Genomic DNA, 16,750 nt, shown 5'->3' on the forward strand with positions numbered 1-16,750 from the left:
GTTCCTTAGGGTGTCCCTATTTTCATTGGAGAAATGCTGGAGGGTATGGAGTTACCTGACTCTTGAGCCAAGGAGACAATTAACTCTACAACCTTTAGAAGACATCTGAAGGCAGCCCTGTATAGCAGGGGTCGTCAACCTAAGGCCGTCCTATTTTTTTAGTGCTGTACTTAATTGGACACACACAAGGATATCAAGAGAAATGCACACTGAAGCACTGAGGGATCGCCCACTGGCATGGAACTGTGGAGAATTGAACTTAAGAATGGAGAAAGGGGGACCCGGGAGAAACTGAAAATGATGGATTCACCCATCTGTACTGAGGCAGGATTTGAATCTGGGTCTTCCTAGTCCAACCACAGGCCCACACTTGATCTTTTCTTCCTTCATCTTACGGTGTGACTGGTTGCCTTTCAAACGTCTTATTTTTTCCTCTCCCTTTCCCTCTCTTTCGCTTGTGCATTCTGTCTTGCCGATACAAACCATGGAGGTTCAGAGGGTTGTTTTCCACTCCTGGTGGAAATCCAGAAGCACATTGGAGATCGCTTTTGACAACACCACCTCTAATGCTGGCTTCTGTGTACTGGTCTGATATTAATAGCAGAAAAAGACAGCTGGGGAGCATGCAAGGGAGGCAATGACCTGCTTTAGGAATTCCTTTATCCTCCTGTGGTGAGACACTAGGAAGCAATTATGTAAAGTTCTCCAGAACAGTCGCTTTTCATTTGGATCATGAAAAGTGAAAGCTCCCTTCGTCCCCCTGTTTCTCCTTTCCCACTCCTGCTCACATTGTGCTCTTCACAGTTCCATGCTTTCCCCACATGTAAAAAATTAAATTAGATTAAAGCAAGGAAATCCTTGTAATAATGGCTTCCAGTATTAGAAAATTGGAACAATGCGGTTTGCCGCAGCTGCCACTTCCTTCCATTCATTTGCTCCCCTCCACCTCCATCTCCTCCCTGAACCTCTGACATGGAAAAATGATCACAGAATCATAAAGCTGGGGTGACCTCAAAGGTCATCGAGTCCAACCCCATGTTGATGTGGCAGGGATGTTTCGAGCGGCTAATTCTGACCCATTTCAGTCTTGCGGGCAAATGATAGGTCTATTTCATCCTATTGTATGCCATTACATTCTGTGTGCCATCCCATTGCATGCCATTTCATTGTACACATTGTGCACATGCTTTTTATATAAGCCAAACACTTCTTACATAAATGCGCCCTTTGCTTTTGTGAAATACCCATTTTTTGGTGCATGCTTTTTGCACATGGAAAACACACACCAAATCTTGAGAAAGATGTAATCCATCTGGGAGTTGCATTCAGTTCTACAAGTGAGTTTGGGAGCACTGCGACAGCATAGCTATCAACGTTTCCCATTTTTTAAGGGAAATTCCCTTATTCCTAATAGGATTCCTCACAAGAAAAGGGAAAAGTTGACAGCTATGTGCAGCAGGTCTCCTGCAAAAAGCAGGCTGACCGTATCCCTCACCCCTGCCACTAGCAACTGCAGGAAATCTAGCAGTACAATGTTCTTGATAGATGTTTTAATTCCTTCTCTCCTTATTTTTGTGTGCTGCGGGTTGAACCTGGTGTCTCCTGCAAATTCCTTTATGAGATACCTGGTCCACCCTTCTCAGACGAGTGTGTGGATTGGGAATGAGATAACCACCAAACTTTGTACTTCTTAGAATCATAGAACTGTAGAACTGGAAGGTACCATGGGGGGCATTTAGTCCAACTCCCTGCAATGCAGGAATCTTTTGCCGGACATGAATGTTTATACCACACTTAAGAGCAGAGGAAAACACCCTAGGAGGAGGTGGGAGGAACTCAAGAAATTTAAAGCTGTAGCAAACTGAGCATCCAAACTGAATAAAGGGATTAGATTCAGATAGGGATGTTAATGTTGTTTGATGACTGGATTTCCTGATCAACTCCCACCCGGAAACCAATGTCCACACTGTGGAAGGATGTGTGGATCCAGAATTGGCCTCCACAGTCACTTACGGACTCATTGTTAAAACCGTGTTTATGGTTTTGGCTATGAGTGATCGCCAAAGAAGAAGGAGAAGGGATGTTAATGTTGCTTGATGACTGGATATCCTGCTTAAACCCACAGTGGAACAGGGGAAGGTAGCAGAACAGAACTGAAAGTGTGGAAAGAACTCCCCCCCCCCCGTGCAGATTTTTGCAGAAGCAATAGCTCTCACCAGAAAGCAAAGGCCTGCAGAAAAGAGAGATTCTGCCTTCAACTTGAAATAAATTATTAAATCTGCTCCACATAGAAGCCACGCGTTTTTCCAGCCATCGTCTCCCCAGACAGAACTCATCAAGGGGAAACCATGTTACATTTGTGAAAAGTACAGATTCCCGCCTCCCCGCCCTCCCTTCCAACTCTGCCAGGTTGCTTCAATGCACAGATGTAATGCGACAGCCACAACACGAGGATTAGATTGCTTTTACGTGGGGTGGGGTGGTTTCTCGGTACAGAGAAAATGAGGAGAGGTAGGGGTGGTGCACTCACACAAGAGGTGCAGCAGGAGAAGATGACGAGAACGGAATGTTTCTGAGAAATTGAGATGGGCCCTGATCCATGCTCGTTCTATTAGATGGTCTCCTTTCCTTCACTGTAGGTGAGCGGTCAATTCTGATGACCAGATTAGAGGATACATTTGCTACAGGCTGGCACCCAGAGGGTTAGCCCTTCCTGTAGGTAGAGCCATCATCATCATCATCATCATGTTGTTGGCATTTGTCTGTCTCAGGAGCCAGCAGAGGGGTGCATTTTAAGGGGTGAGGTCAAGCTGTTGGAAGGTTGCAGTGCTTGCTGTGGCTGCAGAGATTAATACAGGAGAGACATGTTTTTGTTAGATTTCTGTGTGTTGCCACTGTGCAGTGCTTTGAGTCACAAGACCCGCATGGATTACGTTCGCAACCCGAGCGTCCACTGTAGACAAATTCATGGAGGATGAGACTATCAGTCATCAGACTAGCAGTCATGATGGCTATGTTCTGCCTCCAGTTTCACAGGCAGTATGCTGGTGTGTACCACTTGCTGGGCATCACAAATGGGGAGAGTGCTGTTGACCTGAGGTCTGGCTTTCAAGCTTCCCAAGGGCATCTGGTTGGCCACTATGGAGACAGGATACTGGGCGAGATGATGATTTGGCCTGGTCCAGCAGAGATGTTCTCACGGTTCTACAGTGGTACCTTGGGTTACAGACACGTTAGGTTACAGACTCCGCTAACCCAGAAATAGTACCTTGGGTTAAGAACTTTGCTTCAGGATGAGAACAGAAATCGTGCGGCGGCAGCGGGAGGCCCCATTAGCTAAAGTGGTGCTTCAGGTTAAGAACAGTTTCAGGTTAAGAACGGACCTCCAGAATGAATTAAGTTCTTAACCCAAGGTACCACTGTATGCTTTTTCTAGGTGGGGGGGATGGTTTCAGGGATGCATCACATTATTTCTCTGGGTATCTGAAGACAGAACGGAGAACTTGGCAGAAATGGAGGATCAGGTTTCTCCAAATGTAGCGTGCAATGGTTTTGTGCTAAGTTATATGCCCAAAAGGGACGCAGGTGGCACTGTGGGTTAAACCACAGAGCCCAGGACTTGCCTGTCAGAAGGTTGGTGGTTCGAATTCCCGCGATGGGTTGAGCTCCCATTGCTCAGTCCCTGCTCCTGCCAACCTAGCAGTTTGAAAGTGCGTCAAAGTGCAAGTAGATAAATAGGTTCTGCTCCAGCAGGAAGGTAAACGGCGTTTCCATGCGCTGCTCTGGTTTGCCAGAAGCAGCTTAGTCATGCTGGCCACATGACCTGGAAGCTGTATGCCGGCTCCCTTGGCCAATAAAGCGAGATGAGCGCCACAACCCCAGAGTTGGCCATGACTGGACCTAATGGTCAGGGCTCCCTTTACCTTTACCTTACATGCAAGTTCAAAGAGTTAGATGAAAATAGGCACACGGTCAACTAAGAAGGGAATGGTGGTTGGGACTTTGCAGCTGGGCTTGGGTTTGGCTGTTATAATTATGAACAGGACGTGGTATTTTTTCCAGACGAGAGACCAGACAGACATTTCAAGCAGACTGAATAATTAACTTGCACAGCATGCAGACATAATGTGTGACACTACGAGGTCATTAAGATTCCATCGCAATCTTTCGATCAATAGGACATCATTTGACATGCACAAATTTTGCTCCCCAACCCAGCAATTCCTGTGGGGACCCTGATGGTAGTACAGCATGGTGGCAGCTGAGAGGATGGACTCTGAATGAGTAAATCCCCATTTACATCTCACGCTTTCCATTAAACCCCAAGCTGGCATTAGGGCAGACACTATTGCTGTGTCTCTGACCTCTCCATTGTATAATGTGCTGGTCATCATATTGACTTTCCTTACTGGGCAGTTGGGGGAATTGTTGAGATAATGTATGTTTGGTAGTGTATGTATGTTTTTAAAACTGTGAAATGCTTTATGCAATTATTATTATTATTACTATTAGCAGCAGTAGTAATCATTACTACTGCTACTATTTGCTGTTTATGTCTGGTTCACACAACCAGTCATCATAAGATGTATTTTGGGCAGAGGGCGATGTAGCTTTGTGAACACTTCAAGCCACCCTACATCATGCAGTTGCTATTTAACAGATTCTGGAAATCTATATTTTAACAAAATGTTATCCAGGATTCTGTGCCTGAGGATCTAACAAGTTCACAGTTGCCATGTGTCCTCTTTTTCCAGGACACGTCCTCTTTCTCAGGGGTAAATTTTTTGTCTGGGTGGATTTTTAAAATTTGCCAAAATGTCTCTGGCTATAATTTTCGGATGACACATAGATACAACTGGTGGCTGAAGACTCTCTTCTCCTGCCCCACTCACCAATATATCACAGCTTCTATAGCCTACATACAGTAGGGATATTTCAAATGAGAGTCATCATAGCATCTTTCTTTTTGCTCTTCAAAATATGGCAACCCTAGAGGTTAGCATTGCAGAAGACGCTTACCTCTTCTGTAGCTCCCTTTGCACTGAGTCCATCTAAATAAGTCTTAGCTGAATGGAAGTGTTTTTCCAGGGTTTCAGGCAGGAATCTCTCTCTATCCTACCTGGAAATGTCAGGGATTGCACATGAGACCTTTTGCGTGCAAAGCAAGTGCTCTGCTTCTGAGCTAACACAAATACACGAGAAGGCCTTCTACTGATTATCCTTTTCTTTCCTGTGTTTTATTCTCCTTTCCTAACACAGTGCGGATGGGGATTTCGCAGTCACCCACCTCACCAAAGCCCACCTGTTCTACGACGGGCGGATCAAATGGATGCCTCCAGCCATCTACAAGAGCTCCTGCAGCATCGACGTCACCTTCTTTCCCTTCGACCAGCAAAACTGCACCATGAAGTTTGGCTCGTGGACTTATGACAAGGCCAAGATAGATCTGGAGAGCATGCACCACCATGTAGACCAGTTGGACTACTGGGAGAGTGGAGAATGGGTGATCATCAATGCTGTGGGCAACTATAACATCAAGAAGTATGAGTGCTGCTCGGAGATCTACCCTGACATCACCTATTCCTTCATCATCAGACGCCTTCCTCTCTTCTACACCATCAACTTGATCATCCCCTGCCTTCTGATCTCCTGTTTGACTGTCTTAGTCTTCTATTTGCCTTCGGAATGCGGGGAGAAGATCACTCTTTGCATCTCAGTCCTCCTGTCTTTAACTGTCTTTCTCCTCCTTATCACCGAGATCATCCCCTCCACCTCATTAGTCATCCCCTTGATTGGAGAGTACTTGCTCTTCACTATGATCTTTGTCACCTTGTCCATCATCATCACCGTCTTCGTGCTCAACGTCCACCACCGCTCCCCTCGCACTCACACCATGCCGGACTGGGTGAGGAAGGTTTTCCTTGACGTCGTCCCACGCCTTCTCTTCATGAAGCGTCCTTCAACAGTGAAGGACAACTGCAAGAAGCTCATCGAGTCCATGCACAGGATAGCCAACTCTCAACACTTTTGGTCCGAGACAGAAGTAGAACCCAACTTCACTACCTCGTCATCCAACAGCCCTCAGAGCAACGAGCAATCTCCCACGTCCTCTTTTTGTGCCCATCTCGATGACCAAGCAAAACCACCTCCAGTGTGCAAGTCACCATCTGGGCAGTATTCCATGTTGCACCCAGAACCGATTCGGGCCAGTTGTACATCCCTCCAACCTCCCTGTCACCCTCTGGGAGACTCTCAGTCCAGCTCAATCTCCAAAGGCAGGTCGCTCAGTGTCCAGCAGATGTACAGCAGCCCAGTGAAAGCAGAAGAAGGGACCATACGTTGCCGGTCGAGGAGCATCCAATATTGCTACTTGCAAGAGGAGTCGTCCCAGACCAATGGGCAATCCAGCGGGTCCCCAGCCTCCCAGCGCTGCCATCTCAACGAGGAGCAGCCCAAAGCCAAACCCACTCACTGTAAATGCAAATGTAAAAAACCCGAGTCAGCCAGCACCTCAGGGCAAGGGAGCAAGACTCTTGGCACGAAAGACCAGCAGCATTTGCTGATGTCGCCGGCCTTGAAGTTGGCCGTGGAGGGGGTCCATTATATTGCAGACCACTTGAGAGCAGAAGATGCAGATTTTTCAGTAAGTAAAAGAATAACAGTAACTTGTTTGCATCAGCACCTTTTCACTGCAAAGTTATATGACTCAGGATCCAATTTATTAGTACCACTAGTGTGCAGCTGAATGTTTTCCACCCTCATTAATCATAATAATGTTAGATTATGTGTGTCCCCACTCCTGCAACATTCATTCAATTGTTATTATTTTTGTAGCTGTTCACAACCAAACTTTCCTCAATTATTTTCCTCTTTTGCTGCCTCTTCAACATCATTTCCCCACTCTATTTTGGTTCCTTCTCAAGTGATCCTAGCCAATCAGGGATTAGGTACTGTAGAAGATGAAGCCTCTCAGGGATTACTCTGTGTATTGAACAGTTTATTTTGCAGTGGCCCCAGGAAAATCATTGAAGGGCTCCTTTCTGCTTCTGACAAAGCTTTGTGTGGAGTCTCACCCCTTCATTTCAGCACAGAGCTAATTCCTATCATTAACATCCAAGGCTTCACACCACATAATCTTTACACATGGAGTCAGTCGTGGCTTCCTTGCAAGTACATTTGTATGATAACATGGGCCCATTCATTCATACTGTACATTTCCAACTGCACCCTTGGTCTTAAGTGGATAGCTTAAAAATTGCAATCAGTTCTTGTTTCCTGCTTGAACCTATGAGTAGCAGGAGAGGGGAAGCAAGGATTAAGGGGAAAAGTTTAATATCCAAGGTGCTTAAATCTATCAGGTCCTTCATCAGGGTGTTTCATATACAGAAGTTCAACCTTCTCTAATACTATCTCATTTCCCTTTCTACTTGAAAGTGCTTAAAAGCACGTGGGCAATGTCTGGTAGACTCCAAAAGTTCAGGGTTTGGTGGGAGAGATCTGAGCCAAATGTGATCCAATTTTTTGCCCCCTCAGAATTCCAGTGGTTGTGGAAGAATGGGGAGGGATGTCCAAGCATTTAGGTGGGGGAATATAAAAGTTTTGTTTTTTAATGAGGTCATTGGGGTTTCCTCTTCTTTTCCTTCAACTTAAAAACAACATCAAGTTGCCACTGCAGTTGAAGTCTGGCAACTGGTCTGATGTTCCCATGAAAATGTGGGTTGGAATGCCCCACGGGAACTCATCACTTCACAATATTGCAAGTAAGGGGAAAGGTACCTGAAATGGTTACAAGTTTCGCAGAGGCTCCCTGAAAATTGCAGAAATTCTCTCCCTGAATACTTTCACATTGGTCCCGTGCACGCTAACATGTCCCGCAAGGTCCCGTGCACGCTTATTCCTGGTGGGCATCGATCACATCGATCACGAATGGTTCACTCACCCGTTGGCTGGTTTTTATAGTTTGGGTAATTCATGAGTTTTATTATTGGTCCTGTGGGTCCTCTTTTTATAAGGTCCCTGAAAAGGCTGGTGAGATGGAATAACAGAAATATCTCAAAGGAATGTCTTCAAACTCGCCTCTTCATACCCAACCTCCATAATAAGTTACATTTTCACTTTGGTAGCTCACTTGAGGCTCTAACCAATTGGATTTTTTCAACTTGGCAATGCAGTGTCCTGTTCACTGAGTGCTGGGTGCTGAGTACCACTGAGCTCAAAGAGAGAGCCCCTTAGATTAGATACAGAGCCCCACTCCTTCTGAACCAGCAGGAATGCTGGTGAAAAGGAGAGGTCCACAAGCATTTTGGGCCAGGCAAGAGACACTGTGGACCTGGATCTTCCTGGGCTTCAAAGGCAGGTTCAGGGCTGGCTCAAGATATTTGGCTGCCTGAGGCCAAATATCATATGCTGCCTTATTGCCCCACTCCCAAGTTAAGGTACTTGACGCTCAAGGCTGGCCAAGTTGTTTTGGCACTTGAGGCAGAAAATCTTAACAAGCTTCTCTCCCCATCAGTAAAATACAAGAACAAAATTAAATAACGAGCAATTTGCTGCCCTTTCGTGATAGCCAAAATCTACTCCCCAAGGCTGCTGCCTCATGTCGCCCCTTGTGGGGCTGGCCTGGGTCAGGTGATTCACAAGAGCCAATCCTATTCTGTAAGCTGCCACATAACAACAGCCAAGGCAGACCCTCCAAGTGTCCCTATTTTCCAGGGACATCCCTGATTTACAGAAGCTGTCCCAGTTTCTGATTTGATCCCAGAATGTCCCACTTTTCCTTGTTGTTGTTGTTTAGTCATTTAGTCGTGTCCGACTCTTCGTGACCCCATGGACCAGAGCATGCCAGGCACTCCTGTCTTCCACTGCCTCCCACAGCTTGATCAAACTCATGCTGGTAGCTTCGAGAACATTGTCCAACCATCTAGTCCTCTGTCATCCCCTTCTCCTTGTGCCCTCCATCTTCCCCAAGATCAGGGTCTTTTCCATGGAGTCTTCTCTTCTCATGAGGTGGCCAAAGTATTGGAGCCTCAGCTTCAGGATCTGTCCTTCCAGTGAGCACTCAGGGCTAATTTCCTTCAGAATGGAGAGGTTTGAACTTCTTGCAGTCCATGGGGCTCTCAAGAGTCTCCTCCAGCTCCATAATTCAAAAGCATCCATTCTTCGGCGATCAACCTTCTTTTCCTTAGGATGTCACTATTTTCATTGGAGAAATGTTGGAGGGTATGGAGTTATCCGACCCCCAAGCCGTCTGAAGGCAATCCTGTGTAGGGAAGCTTTAAAAAAAAAGTTTAATGTTTTATTATGCTTTTTTATATGTTAGAAGGCAACTAGAGTAGCTGGGGCAACCCTGTAAGATAGGTGGGGTATTAATAGTAAAATTATCCTTATGGAATGGGACGTCCCTATTTTCATTGGAGAAATGTTGGAGCGTATGCTAGAAGCCAAGGCCTGCAGAACTCTCTCATTCTGGGACACTTGCCACTGACAAAACAACTGGGGTGCCCCCCCTGAGGGACCATATTCTTCCTCAGACAGCTTTGCCCCCACACCTGTCCTGCCCAGCCTAGCTCAGCCCAGCCCATCTGTATCCTGCTCAGCCCTGAGTCGTATGACCCCTAACTCTGACTTCTTGCTCCCTGTCAGGCATACAAACTCCACTCTTGCCTGCCTCTTCTGCTTCATGTCATTTACAGCCTTTCCAGCTGCTGGGGCCTGACCCTGCAGAGTCTCCAGCACTGAGCCACTGGTGCTGGGTCTTGCCTCTGTGCTTCTTTATGTCTATGTTTAGCACACTGCAGTTAGTCGTGTTCGCTTCAGTAGCTGTCGTGAGTTTTTTTGTTTTGTTTTAAGAAGGCCAGGAGGAAAACAGACTGTGATGCCAGAATGACAACACTCATTGAAAGCAAATCAGATTGTGGGGGGAGCAAACCTCAATTCTCAGATGCTCACCTGGAACGCACCATCGAGTGCTGAGCACTATGACTGGAAATGGCCACTTGCAGCAGCTTTCAATGGCCATCAGTGGCGCCCAACTCTTTCGTAGGACTGAGCACCAAAATATGGCTGAGCGTAATAAGCCATCCCTAAAGCTATTATCCTTAAAGCTATTATCTGGGAACAGAAAGCCTGCACCTTGCAAGAAACAGATAAAACTAAAAAAAGGCAAGAGCGAGAACTAAAAAGGCTGAGTTTGACTGCATTTGCCTTCATAGATAAGCCACCAACAAGACAGGGGATTATTATCACCCCTGTCTACTATTTACAAAAGTGTCTCTGGCAACTGAGTTTGGAAGGAACACCACACAGCAAAGTCCAGTTCTTAGGAGAAAGTTAAGTGGCTGCGCTAAGTTATTTTGTGGTGGAAACTAAGCTTCAGTTTCCCAGTAAGAAGAGTGGAGCACACTTCAAGGGCTCCAAGAATCTCATCATACCATTGATGACATCAACAGGGGCATGTTGAGATCTAGAGACATATGAACAGTAGAGCCAGGGGGATCTGGAACAATGCCTTGGTGTCTGTCGTGAATTCTCCGCGACACTTTAGCAGAAATGCTCAGAGGTTCTTCAGTGCAGTACAGTATGTTTATTGTGATATACACACACACACACACACACACACACAATACAGGCTATAAATACACGAGCAGTTCATACAGTCAAACAGAGTACCTGGCTGCACCTTAAGGCAAATAGGAAGACCTTTCTATCTCTCCCTCTCTGACCACACTCCTCTACACCACCACCTTTACTGCTGGACAGGTTTCCCTTTTAAACCGATGACAGCCAATCAACTGACAGCACATTACTGCTGAGTCTTTCTGACCCAGCACTTGCATAGAAAGTATTGCAGGCTGATTGCATCAGCCAGTTGCATCAGCTAGCAAACTCAAGCCTGCAGACTTACTATCTCACACAGCATTCTGTGAATCCCGACAGTGTCCTCAGAGTCCTTGTTTGCCTGCCCATTGCTAGAAAGTACTATATCAGAATGGGGTGATCTCTTGAGAGCCAGTGTGGTGTAGTGGTTAAGAGCGGTAGTCTCGTAATCTGGGGAACCGGGTTCGCATCTCTGCTCCTCCACATGCAGCTGCTGGGTGACCTTGAAGTCTCTCAGCCCCGCTCACCTCACAGAGTGTTTGTTGTGGGGGAGGAAGGGAAAGGAGAATGTTAGCCGCTTTGAGACTCCTTCAAGGGAGTGAAAGGTGGGATATCAAATCCAAACTCTTCTTCTCTTCTTGGCTTTTCCAGGAGGCCTTCAGATTTTCCAGGAGACACATTCCTCTAATTCCCCCCTCCCCCGTCCTTAAGACCAAAGACCAGGCTTTGGATTATAAGGCAGGGAAGGTTAACGAGATACATAGACTCTACCCCACGTCTAGCCAAATCCAATTTTAGCCAAATCCATGCCCCGCATAGTGTTTTTTTTTAAAGAGTACCGGAGGGGTCAGAACAGTGACCTACATTGGGAATTTTATTCAAAATATTATTTGTTGTATCTATTTAACCAATGTTATATACTGCCTAAAGGTAAAGGGACCCCTGACCATTAGGTCCAGTTGTGGCCGACTCTGGGTTGCGGCGCTCATCTTGCTTTATTGGCCAAGGGAGCCGGCGTACAGCTTCCAGGTCATGTGGCCAGTATGACTATGAGCAGCGCACGGAAATGCCGTTTACCTTCCCGCCAGAGCGGTACCTATTTATCTACTTGCACTTTGACGTACTTTCAAACTGCTAGGTTGGCAGGAGCAGGGACAGAGCAACGGGAGCTCACCCCGTCACGGGGATTCGAACCACCGACCTTCTGATCGGCAAGTCCTAGGCTCTGTGGTTTAACCCACAGTGCCACCTGCATCCCTTTATATACTGCCGACTCACCAGCAAACCTCTAAGAAGCTAACAAAAATATTATTTTTAAAATACCAGTAACAGCAAACATGAAACAAGTTGGAGATTCTTTAAAGAAATGCTGGAATTAAATAAAGTTATGGGCTGCTTCACGCCTCCTCCCACAGCCACCTCTGTGATAACCGCTCTCAGTCATAACATCTGCTCTACAGGCTAATACTGGTACAGGTTTCTTCTCCATAATCCATCTTCACTCTTCATAGCAAGATAACCCTCCTCCTCTAACAAAAAACCAAAACAGAGTTGTAATCAGAGCATGACATTTCAGTTTGGGCTTCTCCGCCTTTCTCTACCACCCTGCTCCCATCACCTTGCCCAGACTCGCTTACCCTTGATGGTTGAGACACTGTGCTGAGCTTGATTGTTTCTCTGCTTGATTGGGATGATCCAAATTGGGAATGTCAATGTCGGATTCCCGCCTGATGTCAACAAGAAGAAATGGAGGGCTGGATTCAGCTACCCTGTTCTGCTAGCGGAAGCCAGTGGGAGGACCCCTTGCTAGTACAATGGGGCTTTCTCCCCGTACTCCTCCCATACCTCTGCTTTGAAGGGTTGGGACCACCCCTGGGAGAGTGTGAAAGGCAGAAGAGAGGGGAGATTGCTCCATCGGGAAAGCAGAAACACTAGCACTGATTGTGCAGTCTCCTTAATACTACATTCACTGCCACCATCTAGCTAGCAGCTAATGACTGACACTGCCCAATTCTCCTTGATAGAAGTTCATCAAGGAGAGGTAAAGTCCTATGCTGCTTGGGTTTATAATATATATATGCTGAGGTCTGCCATTGTTGAGGGTTGTGGGCTGGTAATCCTGCTGATGTGTTTGCACTGTGCCTACCTTGTTTCTGCCTAACCCCTTCCCCTCTCCAGCCCTCTCCAGCCCAAGGGATGTCAGGTGAGTGGCACAGCCCTACCAAAGCCATCCTTTGCAGTGAGGCGGTACCTGGAGTGGGACATTTCCAGGCTTAATCAGAAACAGCTGACTTTGGCTGGCAGAAGAAGGTGGTTGCTGGTTGATTTCCCCCCATGCTTGGATGTACGGTAGCTGTCAGAGGACAGGTTGTCTTTAGGGCAGGGCCAGAGGGGGAAGCAGGTGGAGTAAAGATGCGACTCTGAACTTTGTACGCTAGGCTATGTTGTAACTGCAGAAAAGTCGGAGGGTTCTATACATACAGACCTCTCTCCATCCTCTACCCAGGCAAAGAAGAGGCCTTATCACAGTGCAAGGATACATCTCAGGCTGGCAAAAGCACTCAAGGTGAGTGTGGAGCAGAGTCAGTGTGGGAAGAGTACCTGGACCTGAGATTCCCCCAACCCTGATCTCCCTGCTAGGGAAAATGCTTTGTATGGAGACAATCAACTGGCTCAATCTCCAGTTGAAAGGGTTTCAGAGAGACTGGGGGAAAAACTTCTGCCAGAGATTGAGAAGAGCTTCTGCCACTCAGAACAGAGCTTGGGTGCAGGGGGCAACCTTTGGCCCCAGAGATGCATGGGGACCCTGGCCTAATTTCAAAAGTCTCCTGAAAGTCCATATTGATGGCATGAGTGACTTTCCCCTTCCCAAACAGCCTGATAGGCAGGGAGGAATACAGGGAGAGAGAGGGAGAGAGAAGGCTGTGTGGAATTTGTGTTTTGGGGAAAACACATTCAGAAGTGCACATTTTGAGAGAAAATGCATTTTCAAATGCAGTCAAATGCATATTTTTGTGCCAATTAAAAAAAGAAATCACAGATCAATGCAGAAACAGGGCAGCACAGATTTTTATTTTATTTTTTGCAGAAGTGATATGGACTGAAATTGGACTTAGTTGTATACCTGTCAGTAATCAAACTTCCCTCATGAATGATCGGACAATGAAGTATATATATAGCCAGTTATTTTTATCTTCTTATATTTATATCCTACTTTTCTCCCACCATGAAAATCAAGGAGTCATATATATGTTTCCCAAGTGGTCACCCATCCTGGAACTGACCAAACCCAAAGCCTCACATCCTCTTCAAACCACACTCTGGGACAATTTCCAGCACTGTGGTGAGAAGCTGCTTGGAGCTGTACTGAAGGCTGCAAAGATTGCAGTAAATGAAATTGGGAGAAAGCTATGCCCTGTGGACTTTGAATGATGTGGTCCTGTGAGCTGCGGTTCATTGCTGCCACAAATAGCAAAGGGCCAAACTTTTAAAGGCTATGAGAATTCAATCCTGTTCACGTTGTGCAGCCAACCACAAAGCAGGAGTTCTTCCTCCCTCCCTCCCTCCCTTCCTTTCTTGTGTCTCGGTTTTTTTTAAGCAACTTGCAAGTAAACCCCACTCTGAGACAATCAAAGTGTGCTATATAGCATTTGGCAAGACTGAGAAAACAAATGGTTAAAACCTTGCACTTTTTCGTCCTTTAAAATAGTGGGGACACAGAGATTCGACAGAGTTGCACCTCCCATCCATGCATGTTCACTAGCATATGAAAGCAGAGTCCATCATCTAAACCAGGCCAAAAGCCAAAATGGATTGTAGGTTAGCAACTGAAAATCCCTGGGCCAAATCCGGGCCACTAAAAGATGCTTATTAGCTCCATTTCCTTTGCCAGTCAAGAAAGCAGCAGCAACAGGTTTGGCAAAAGTGACTTCTGTGGCATCTTGTCCTTAAGACAGAGGGTAAAAAGGTAAAGGTAAATAAAGGGACCCCTGACCATTAGGTCCAGTCGTGGCCAACTCTGGGGTTGCGGCGCTCATCTTGCTTTATTGGCTGAGGGAGCCGGCATACAGCTTCCGGGTCATGTGGCCAGCATGACTAAGCCACTTCTAGCGAACCAGAGCAGCACACGGAAATGCTGTTTACCTTCCCACCAGAGCAGTACCTATGTATCTACTTGCACTTTGATGTGCTTTCGAACTGCTAGGTTGGCAGGAGCAGGGATGGAGCAATGGGAGCTCACCCCATCGTGGGGATTCAAACCGCCGACCTTCTGATCGGCAAGTCCTAGGCTCTGTGGTTTAACCCACAGCACCACCCGCGTCCCTAAGACAGAGGGTAGCACCTCTCAAATAGCCCTCTGGGAAATGTACTTACTGACCAGACATCTGAATAATAATTTCATTTAAGGTAAGGCTGGCCAAGCACCAGACAGGGGGCCTGATCTGGCCTCCCTTGTTGATTTTCCCCCCTGGTCCCCCAAGGCCCCACTGATTTTGGCGGCTGTAGAAAAAAAACAGTAGACATGGCACTGAGGTGTCCTTGATCAGCCCAGTATCCTGATGGAGATGCAAAGTTCCCCTTTCCCCATCATCCGATGAGTGGGAGTGAGGATTGGGGTCTGTGTGGCTTGCACATCCCTGTGAGGTGAGTGTGCCTGCGAGCATGTGGGGTGTGGCCCTCCACCACTTTTACCAACCCTCACCACAGGGATAAGACCCCTGAGGGGTTGGCCAAGGGTGAATGCCACCCTCAGACGAAAAACTTTAGTTCCCCTTCATCTAAGGAAATCCTGAACTGCCCAGTCGCCACCTGCCCAGTCAGATTTGATCTGAACACAATAATAGCCTCCTACCCAAGAAACAGAAAACCCATCAACTGCTGTTCTTGCTTTGCAGCCATCATAATAATAGAACTAGTCCCATTCATTGGAAGTCACACAATAGAATTTGTTCTGTGTTGCTTCCCCCCTGATTACTCATAAGAGAAGCAATCTTTTATTTTTCTTCTTTTCCAGTTTTACTTTTTTATTTTTGCTTGCTGGGGGAAATCTTGCCACGCATTTCTCATAAATATCTTTCATAACGTTATTGAAGAAATCATTATGCTCTTATTGTTTCCCTGATCCCACACTTTCTTCTTTTTTCGCTGCCTTTAATTGGCAACATAAGGTTGGGTGATGAAAAATGCAATATTTCAGGTGCTTGTTTTTCTAGCCTGTCGATGCCTCTCCCTCGTGTGACACGTCGTGGTGCTTGGTGTTGCAAAGGAAAGGCCCATTGCACGATTAATACAACAGAATAAACAACAACAACAAACAACCCAGTGTGTGAGTGAGGACTCAAATTGGAGGGAAATAACTTACCACCGGTGGCCTTGAGTTTCCATCAACTTTATTTGGGGAAAGAGAGAGAATCTATAATATTAGAATGCTTGTTTTGTTCTTGGGTTGCTTCTGAAAAGGGAAAATTGCTTCTCTAGCTTCCAACGCCACAGGGACTAAAGTAATTTCCCCAGAAAAGTGACTTGAACTCTGTCGGGTAAGCCTGCACTGGCTTGTATAAATGTTTTGCATCAGAATTAACTCAATGCTTTCCCTCCCTCTCAAAAAATATCAACCCTTTGCACCAATGCAACTCAAATTTTACCCCAAGAAAACTACATCCTGAAATTTGTATGGATTGTGCAAATTAGGAAACACATAAGAAGCCAGTTTATACTGTTCAGTGTTTTCTACTCTGATTTGCAGTGGCTGTCCAGCATTGCAGACAGGTGTGAGGATGTGGGTGGCGCTGTGGTCGTAAACCATGGAGCCTCTTGGGCTTGCCAATCAGAAGGTCAGCAGTTCGAATCGGCACAATGGGGTGAGCTCCCATTGCTCTGTCCCAGCTCCTGCCAACCTAGCAGTTCGAAAGCATGCCAGTGCAAGTAAATAAATAAGTACTGCTGTGGTGGAAAGGTAAACGGCATTTCCGTGCGCTCTGGTTTCCGTCACAGTGTTCTGTTCCACCAGAAGTGGTTTAGTCATGCTGGCCACATGACCTGGAAAGCTGTCTGTGGACAAACCCCAGCTCCCTCAGCCTGAAAGCAGGATGAGTGCTACATCCCATAGTCACCTTTGACTAAACTTAACCATCCAGTCTTCCTTTACCTTTAC

At 46.4% G+C, this 16,750-nt stretch overlaps 1 protein-coding gene across 2 annotated transcripts in view; it reads left to right on the forward strand.

Moving 5' to 3' along the window:
* Window positions 1-16,750, forward strand: part of CHRNA4 (cholinergic receptor nicotinic alpha 4 subunit) — an 81,797-nt gene that overhangs the window by 51,579 nt on the left and 13,468 nt on the right. The window contains exons 5-6 of one of the 2 annotated variants that reach the window (XM_081867712.1): window positions 5,260-6,643; window positions 13,103-13,162. In XM_081867712.1, coding sequence (XP_081723838.1) covers window positions 5,260-6,643; window positions 13,103-13,162 — 1,444 coding nt within the window. The remainder of the gene's footprint in view (window positions 1-5,259; window positions 6,644-13,102; window positions 13,163-16,750) is intronic. The other variant, XM_081867713.1, reaches the window with a different exon arrangement.

This window comes from Podarcis erhardii (assembly GCF_964252035.2).
Source record: "Podarcis erhardii genome assembly, chromosome: 6".
In the NCBI taxonomy this organism is placed as follows: Eukaryota; Metazoa; Chordata; class Lepidosauria; order Squamata; family Lacertidae; genus Podarcis; species Podarcis erhardii.